The sequence below is a fragment of the Aulonocara sp. 'chitande type north' Nkhata Bay genome, linkage group LG2, assembly GCF_057382095.1.
Source record: "Aulonocara sp. 'chitande type north' Nkhata Bay isolate Kocher_YH1m ecotype deep benthic linkage group LG2, A_spYH_male_GT1.1, whole genome shotgun sequence".
Classification (NCBI taxonomy): domain Eukaryota; kingdom Metazoa; phylum Chordata; class Actinopteri; order Cichliformes; family Cichlidae; genus Aulonocara; species Aulonocara sp. 'chitande type north' Nkhata Bay.
Window position 1 is genome coordinate 17,293,115 of NC_141345.1, and position 9,386 is coordinate 17,302,500.

The following is a 9,386-nucleotide window of genomic DNA, read 5'->3' on the forward strand; positions in this document are numbered from 1 at the left end:
CTTTAATTGGACTTTAATTTAATTTAATTGGCTATTCTTAAAATTTAAAACCTCTGAAATCCCTTGGAATGGTAGATGTGGCAGATGGCCGCCCTTCATTTAGCCTGGTTCTGCCGGAAGTTTCTCCCTCTTAAAAGGGAGTTTTTCTTCCCCACTGTCGCCTAGTTCTTGCTAAGAGGGGTTTGCCTGTTGGGTTGTTTTTTTTAAATAACTTTAAAAAAAAAAGTTAACAGCTGGGATTGGCTCCAGCACCCCCGCGACCCTGAAAAGGATAAGCGGTAGCGAATGGATGGATGAAAAAAAGTTAACCTCAATAAAAGTTTTTAAATTTTACGCTTATTTCTGTTTGTTTTCATTGTCTGCAAGTTATTTGTTATTCAGTTTAAACTGTGGGTAAAAAATGCTGTGCTGTCATGTGACCTGCTCTCTCATGTGTGTGTGTTTCTTGTTTTGCATATATTTCAACCCAGCTACAAGAATTCATACTGATAACTGCAACATGTGGAACAAACGTGGAACAAATCAAACTGTGAACACAGTTGGTCACATCTAAACGCAGGCGCCTCATTGGTCAGTTCTACACGTCTGCGTGTAAAGTGATCTCAGAGCAGCAAGCTCTGCACCCACACTCAGACACCTCCAAAAACCCAGTGTTTTATTTTGTGCAACTACTTCCGGTAGTTGCACAAAATGCAACTAACGGAAGTAGTTGCACAAAATGACAGCAGTTGAAATTACTGCAGCCATGTGCAATAAATTTGCACTGTTGTTGCCTACTAAATAGTCATTTTAAAGAAGGGCTTGCTCCACCTCCTTGAGACAGCCTTCTCTTACTTGTAATTACTTGTAATCTGTTTACAATATTGTGGTAATTAACTGTGATAAATCTGTGAAAAATCACAAATCTTTTCCAGGATGAAATAGATCTGAAACAGAAATTTAGGAATTCCTCCACAAATGGTGACAGAGTTGCTGCAAGATGCCGAGTTTAATTTCAAATTTATATGAAAATGACTCAGGCGCTTAGCAACCCTTCTTATATATATACGAATTTAACCATGTGGTACCAGCTGAGTTGAATTCTGCTATTAAAAAGAGATGTATCGCGGGTGAGTTGAGATCATTGGTTCAAAGTGACTGATTGGAACAACTCAGTGCAGCCACTGGGCAACCAGTGACTTTTCCCAGTTGCAGGAAGGTTGCAATCATGTTTTTACTGTAGTGTGAGTGAGCTAGTAGGTAAACCAGACAGAGATGGAAATTTATTTAGTTGAAGTGCTACTTTGTTAGGATAGCTGTTGCTCCTGCTCCCAAGCCTTGTTATAAGTTACTATTTCACACTAGCCAGACTCACCTCTCATTTATACTTAACAGATACTCGAGACTTAGCTCTCTAAAGAAACCAGAGGAGCTTATTTTTTCAAAAAGCATATTCTTTTAGAGGGACTGAAAGCTGGAATTGTATGTTTTATGTCCTTCCAAACGATCATGGTTTTAAAGCAAAGCTTCTTTTTTTTTGTAAAAAGTAACTTTTCCCTATAATTTCTAAATTGTAAAAATTGAGCTTGAGTTTGATCCCGAGGCCTTTGCTGTGTGTGCTCCTGCTCTGTCGCCCTCTCTTTCCTCCTGAACTGTTGACTAAAGGTGACAAGCCTCAGAACAAATCTTGCCATGTAACAAGTAAACTGAACTGCCATTGTCTAAGAATCACAGATGCGCGTGCACACACACACACACAAACACACACAAAATAAAGAGATGTCAGACTTGTTGTCCTCACCAGAGTTTGTTCAAAATAAAGAACAAAACCTTTTTTAGTTTATTCATGACTTCCTGCTTCAGACTGTACCTCTGCAAATTATTACATACTTTTTTTACTATCAGTAACTGATGTGAACAGAAAACATCAAAGAAATGTCAAGACATACATACATTCATCTTGCTTCACCTGGACAAATTTAGAGGTTATGAAGTTCTAGTTTGATAACATTTGAAAGAAGCAGGCCATGAAGTAACTGAAGTCTGTTCGTACATTTGAAAAGCGAAGGAGGGCTTGAACATTTCTTGAGGTTAGCAACAGACAGGGCAGGATACCAAGACAATGATTTCCTTCCTGCCCTTTTTTTTCTGGACACCGTCTGTGCTTTAGTTCACAAACAGCCTCAGTAGCCAGGTATTTTTCCAAGAAGCTTTTGATCCATTAGGGAAGACCAATTAGTTGCTACTTAAATCAGACCAAACATTTGGAACCACTTTTCAAATACATCACACAGAAACCTTTGATATTACAGCTTTGTAAGCTAACATGTTTCATGATCTGAAGACTGATGGGCACAAATAAAAAAAGAGTAGACTACTGATTAAAGTCTCACAACTGTACATGGAAGAAACAACATTGTTAAGAAACTAGGAAGCATTTTTCTGCCTTTCTGGAAGTTCTCAAATAGGATGGCGGTTACACTTCCTTAATAAGTCAGTGTTTGAATTATGAAAGGTCAGGAAATCAGTGAGCAATAGACACATCCTGTTGCTGTTGCATAGCTGGATGGCTGGAAGATCCAAATTTGTATTTTCTTCTACATGTTGAGAACCATTTCTGAGCATACAGGATAGGCCTGTCTGCTCTGCTAAACTAGTTTAAAAAAAAGTTTTTATTTGACTGGTATGATCACAGTTTTTGGATTGCTACAATATATCAAAGTGATACAGTTAAACCCATCTTGACCTTTAAGGATTCAATCCCTGACAACAGGACAATGTAACCGGTGCTGTTCCATCTTTTCTCATTTCGCTTCTGTGAATGACTGAGCGTACAGAATCTCCATGGTGACAAAACTATCATTCAATTTCAAAACCCACAAAAATTTGTAATAATTTGAGTACCTCTAGTTAAAGTTAATGTAGCCATGAGGAAGCTGTGTGCTTTAAAAATAATAAATTGGGCTGTAGCATTTAGCTACTACTGGCTAAGTCACAACAATTACCCTATCACTGACGTTAACCTCATTTAGACATTTTTTAAATATATCTTATATTTGCTTTCTTGTCATGACTCGTTTGAGATGTTGTTTGTGCGTTAAAAGTTAAAGCTAGCAACAGGTCATCTTAGATTTGAATAAAAAGTAAATAGTGGGAATAAATTAATCAGGGACTGCTCAATTTATTGTTAAAATGTGTGTTTAACACAAAGTGTGAGGCATATCAGGAGGGGGGGGGGGGGGGGGGTGTACTGCTAAGCTAACGGTTAACTTTATAAATAGCCGATTGCCAGAGGAAATTGTCTGGTTTCACTGAACACTCAGCAAGAAAGCCAGAATATACATTTGCCAAAGTATGTAAAGAAAATAGAAACATAGCCCACATTAGTGGTTATTGCTAGTTGGTTGGTTTTTGTATGGACAGACAAGAAATGTTGGTATTACGTCACACTAAGTTCTACTAGATGCCAAAAATCAGCCGTGGAGCCAGTGGTTGGTTTGCAGAGCTTTTGACCTCCAGCCACCATCAGTGGGGCAGCCTGCTGAAGAGGCTAAGTGACCAAAAACACCAACAGAGATTTGCCCTACTCAGTGTACCGTCCCAAGGTAATGCTACAAACTGCCTTGGCCACTCTTCTTTGTTCTTTGTATGGGAATAAATTAGCACAGTGCATAGCGTTATTTCAAGTTAAATGCACCAGCTGTTGAAGGTTTTACTGCGAAGTGAAACTTCAGTTTTCAGGGTGATATTTGCAACAACATATGCTATGTTATAAAGAGAGACCCAAGTTATTGCACAACACATCACCATAGTTGCCACTGCGTTTAAGTAAAAATGGAAGAATTCAAAGTTAAGGCACTAAAACTGCTGCCAGAATGAAAGACCGTTCAGAGATATCAAACCAAAGTCTATGTTTCTGTGATTTTTGTTTTAATGTTTTTTAAAGAACTGGCTCCTCGTGCTGTTTTAGAATATGTGGCAAATTTCCCTTTATTTAAATATTCCAGACTGATTAATGTGAAAAGGTTCAAGCATGACACCTTCACACAAATGCATGATTATATGATGACTATTCCCTTTCCTGTCCAGTTTGAGCTATCATTTTTATTAGTAGTTACCATTCATAACAGAGGGTCAGTCATATAACATGACTATATGTTATATCTGTTTGTACAAATATCTGTTCAGGCAGTCTTCTGTAAGAATTAAACATAACATATTACAATGCCAGAGGCTGAGGCCATGGTTCTCAGCCGGAAAAGGGTGGAGTGCCCACTCCGGGTCGGGGACGAGTTCCTGCCCCAAGTGGAGGAGTTCAAGTATCTCGGGGTCTTGTTCGCGAGTGATGGGAGAAGGGAGCCGGAGATCGACAGACGGATTGGGGCTGCAGCTGCAGTAATGCGGACGCTGCACCGGTCCGTCGTGGTGAAGAGGGAGCTGAGTGTAAAAGCGAAGCTCTCAATTTACCGGTCGATCTACGTCCCTACCCTCACCTATGGCCACGAGCTGTGGGTAGTGACCGAAAGAACGAGATCGCGGATACAAGCGGCAGAAATGAGCTTCCTCCGAAGGGTGGCTGGCCTCTCCCTTAGAGATAGGGTGAGAAGTTCGGCCATCCGGGAGGGGCTCAGAGTAGAGCAGCTGCTGCTCCACATCGAAAGGAGCCAGCTGAGGTGGTTCGGGCATCTGACAAGGATGCCCCCTGGGCGCCTCCTGGGTGAGGTGTTCCAGGCATGTCCCACCGGGAGGAGGCCCCGGGGCAGACCCAGGACACACTGGAGAGATTATATCTCTCGGCTGGCCTGGGAACGCCTTGGTATTCCCCCGGATAAGCTGGAGGAGGTGGCTGGGGAGAGAGGGAGGTCTGGGCCTCTTTGCTTAGGCTGCTGCCCCCGCGACCCGGCCCCGGATAAAGCGGATGAAGACGGATGGATGGATGGATGGATATTACAATGCCAGACACAATACACGGCCAATTATTGCTGTTTGACTCTGTCACATTGCAAGTGTATCAACGCCTTATCGACAAATTATTTATCAGCCACGTCGTATTAGCCTCATGACAGGGCTTAGGCCTTCCCAGTGCTCTCACACATGAAACGCAGAAACATCGGTGAGTGAAGAAAATCATCAAATACAACTAACGTAAAAACATGTAGAAATCAAAACACACGTATAGAAAACAAAAGAACCTAAAGGCAAAGCCCAACAGTCTCCGGCGTTTGTCAGAGATCGGCTTTTGCCGTGTAAAAACAGTCGCGTCACAGACATCAGCAAGGCCTCGATGTTCATTTGTTTTTCAAACAACTTTTTTTCTCAAAAATATGATGGCGGGTTTCCAGACAAGCTTTTTGCTTTGTTTTTTTTGTTTTTTTTATGCTGCTGTGAATTTATTATTTGGAAGCAACAACTTTCCATTAAAACTGGTTTAAATGGTATACAACTGGATCCACACCATCGTCTTTGTGTGCGGATGGAAGGCACCGGCCTTTACAAAAAACATCAGTTGTGTTTTGCTTTGTTGCGTCACCCTTTACCAAAGAAAAAATTAATTAAAAAAACAAAAACAGAGAACTTTGCTTTTTTCTGCCTGCAATGTTCGTTTCCCTTATTTGATGTAAAAGTGCAAATAAATACTGAATAAATACATTTAGCAGATAATGGCATCAAACTCCAAATATTGTTGGTAGTGAGTCCATGATGCTGAATGATGCTTCTCACAGCACGAGGATCCAAATATGTTCAAGTCAACACACATAATCAATGTGGATCACCAGCCATCATCTAGAAAAAGGTTTGGTTTGAGGGCGTGCCAGCTTCATGTTGGTGCCACATTTTGATTGTAAAAGCTGCGTATAGGTGGAGTTTTAAAAAAAAATGTAATTTAAAAAAAAAAAAAAGAGGAGGACTTTGGAACGTGAGCAGCTCTCTTTTTGTGAAATGTAAACAACGTCACTGCATGCATAAATAAAAACTATGAATAAATAACGGAAATCAATGTCAAAACATACAAAAAAATTAATAAAACAAGAACAAAAAGCTTTTAAAAGCACACCAACGTAAAAGCTGATTCTCTTGTTATTCGTTTGAATGAGAGAGGAAGAAGGGAGGAGCCATGAAGGAAAGACGGAAGAGCTGATGGACTAATTATTGCAAGATACACTAAAGGTGGTAAGAGAGTAGTTGAAGTAAACAGAGTATATTATGTAGGGAGAGTACATTTTTCATATTCATATTAAGGTTTTATCTTTCTTCATTTGTACACTTAAAGACAAACATGGTCTGTTAAATGACTCGCCATGTCCAGCTATGATTTGATTTGCAGGCTGTTTCGTTGGGAGGATCATTTGTCTTTGCTCTGTAGGCGATGTTCAGACAGGAAGCACATATATGACACTCGTATTGGGTTTTTCTGACAAATCTTTTTAGAAGACGCTCTGACCAAACTGCAAAGTGTGGCAAAAGGAAGAGCAGAGAACTGCAAACATGGCAGACAGACAGAAAGGTGAGAGTAGCAATCTGGGCAGATTAAGAGATCGCAGCACAGCAGCTTTTTCTTATACACAAAAAAAACAAACCAAAAAAGTACACCTAGCATGTGCATATGATCAACAAACTACAGTTATGTAACAGCGTGACGACTGATGGTTTTAAACAGACAATTGTGATGCCAGACTCCCCGATCTGTCTGAACACAGCTCGAGTTTGTGGGTCTGCCAGGACTGCTGCTCTGTGAAAGTGATGACGGAAGGCGTCTGTTATTCATTCAGATCCACGTTATCTCAACTGTTGCTTAGTTAAAGTTTGCTGTTGATGCTTGGATGACATCGGCGGGGAACAGGGAAGGTGCGACGCCTTCAGCGTCAGTTCTTTGTGCATCAAAAAGGAAGAACAGCAGGTCAACTGCTGCTTTAGGGTCAGCCGCGCGCGTCACCGGCTCCTGTTCTGCGACATGAAGAGCAGCACCTTGCGGATGCCGCTGAGACGGTTTCTCAGAGACGTGAGGGCGAGGAACGGTAGCTGAGCTCGGCCCTCTAAAGGAAGAACTGCTAGTAACCACCAACACCACGAGGGACCGTTAGGGCTGGCCTGCAAGCAAAAAACACACAAGTGAGATGGTTTTAAAGGGCAAAATGAAGTAGAAGAAAAATTTGGATACTTTAGTCCCACTATATAGAAATAGAAGCTATAAAAGAAACAGACTGTGTGTACCTGAAGTTCAGAGTCTTTGTCAGGCATTGGTCCGAAGTGGCCTTCAATGCGAGCTTTCTGCTCAGCTTTCAGAGAGTTGACCCAATACACGGCCTGCTCGTACACCACGTCATGCAGACACTGCAGCTCGCGCTCTGCTACGCCCTCCACCTGCAGACAACAACACCTCTGAGCGTTAACATCTTAGCAACAGCTCACCATCCTTCTCTAAATAACTCTCCAGGTGGAAAACTTCACCTTTGCTGCATACATCTATAGACTAGTTCTTACAACCATAAAATCTTTTGAAAACAGATGCAAAGCTTGACTTGTGCTTCTGGCTGAGTAACGGAGGGACACTGCATGCTTGAAAAATCCCAAAGTAGCCACAGCATACTGTATCCTGCTTTATCATCTCTTTTTTCTTCTAAATGAAACCATATTTTAATAAATGAGCATCACACTGGATTAAACAAGACTTGAAACTTGCAACTGGGGCTCTGAAATAATCGGAAAATGTTTACTCGGGTTATAAATCAATTATGAAATTGGCTTTTCTTTTTCAGTTGGTGTTGGTTTTGGGTTGCCCCCTGCTGGCCATTAGAAAGAATGCTAGTTTCAGACACTTGTGCATCAACTTGTTTTCAGACCAGGATGTTAATAACACCTTATAAAGTCTAAACTCATCCTGTCATCTCTCACTCTCCCAGCTCACAACCCCCACCACCTCATACCTTAACATCTTCCAGGTACTCTATGTCAGCTGTGTTGTAGCCGTCCCTCTCGCTGTGCTGAATTACTTTAAACCTCCGTTTGCCTATCGTGTCCACAACCGAGCGGCCGTCGGAGAAGAACTTGACATCGCGGATCTCCAGTAGGCACCCGTAGTCGGCAAACCTGGAGGCCGAAGGAGAAAGCGCAGGGAGCAAGTTAACATTATGTGCATTCATAGTCCGACACCAACTCCACACAGCTGCAGTCAAAGTACTAACCCTTTGAGGTCATCTCCCAGACACATGCCAAAGCAGTTGGTACCCGTCTCCATGCATCGGCGAATCATCAGTCTGTAGCAGGGCTCGAAGATATGGAGAGGGCATGGCACAGTAGGGAAGGCCATGGTGCACACGAATATAGGCACATTCTTGTTAAGACTAAGGGGAGACACGGAAAAAAAAAAAAGTCTTTTTTATTTTCATTAAGGAGGAGATATCGTGTAAAAAAAACAAAAAAAACAAAAACAAAACAAAACAACAACTTTCAATTAAAAATTCAACATGAATGAAAATCTTTTGTAAAAAAAAACAACAAAAAAAGTTAACTTAAACTCCAGGTGAACTTTAGGCCAAATGTAAAAGACACTGGTTAACGTGAGAGTGAATTAATTTATGCATCGGCCGTCAGGAAAGTGACACATGAAGCCTGAATGACCAACACTCAGAGATCACTGTGTCGGACACGTGTGCCGTCAGTTGTAGGTCAGTAGGTCAAACAGCCGAGGATATTCTCAAAATTTTAATGTCACACGTAAGCTGCAATCCATCAAAAGACTTGCTGGGAGAAAGAAATATAAGCAGAGCCTGATAATAAGACAGTGGAGAAGAGCGGGAAATATGAACTTACTTGGAGAGCTCAGCCATTTCCTCCAGGTGGATTTTCTGTCTTTCCATGAGCTCAGAGGGAAGATACTTCGATATCAGGTTCTCAGTTATTACCGTCTTACAGTATTTCCTCTGGACCAGATACTGGAGACAGACACAATGAATATGTTAACAGCAGCAGAATGACACAATAAGGATGTCTCCTGTGGTTGTTGTCCCACAACCTTGTTAGTCTGACTGGTTTCAAGGGATCCACAAATCAAATATGCTCAAAGCCCTGACAATGACATTATTACTGGAGCATAAGAAATGAACCAAACTATATAAAACATGGTTTCTGCAACAATATAAACAATATTATAAAGACTCAACATTCATTAATATGCTAGGTTACCAACTCTGTATCTATAACAACTCTGGAATCCACCTTAGATCAGTAGCTTACAATAACCCCCAAAGACTTGTGGGATAAGTTGACACCACCTTCCCCAACATCAAATATCCTTAGCAATTATGTTTAGTAGACCGTTTATCAATTAGCATTTTTTTTTTTAACCCAAATACCTTAAGCATCCATCCTCTATTTTTTTATTCATATACATACATATATATATACAT

At 41.1% G+C, this 9,386-nt stretch overlaps 1 protein-coding gene across 1 annotated transcript in view; it reads right to left on the reverse strand.

Moving 5' to 3' along the window:
- Positions 1-1,767: 1,767 nt before the first annotated feature.
- LOC147337563 (LON peptidase N-terminal domain and RING finger protein 3-like) overlaps positions 1,768-9,386 on the reverse strand; it is a 17,832-nt gene continuing 10,213 nt past the window's right edge. Inside the window, exons 8-12 of the mRNA XM_086306196.1 lie at positions 8,791-8,912; positions 8,163-8,321; positions 7,905-8,067; positions 7,192-7,341; positions 1,768-7,068 (exon numbers count right to left, since the gene is read on the reverse strand). Coding sequence (XP_086162322.1) covers positions 6,910-7,068; positions 7,192-7,341; positions 7,905-8,067; positions 8,163-8,321; positions 8,791-8,912 — 753 coding nt within the window. The 3' untranslated portion in view covers positions 1,768-6,909. The remainder of the gene's footprint in view (positions 7,069-7,191; positions 7,342-7,904; positions 8,068-8,162; positions 8,322-8,790; positions 8,913-9,386) is intronic.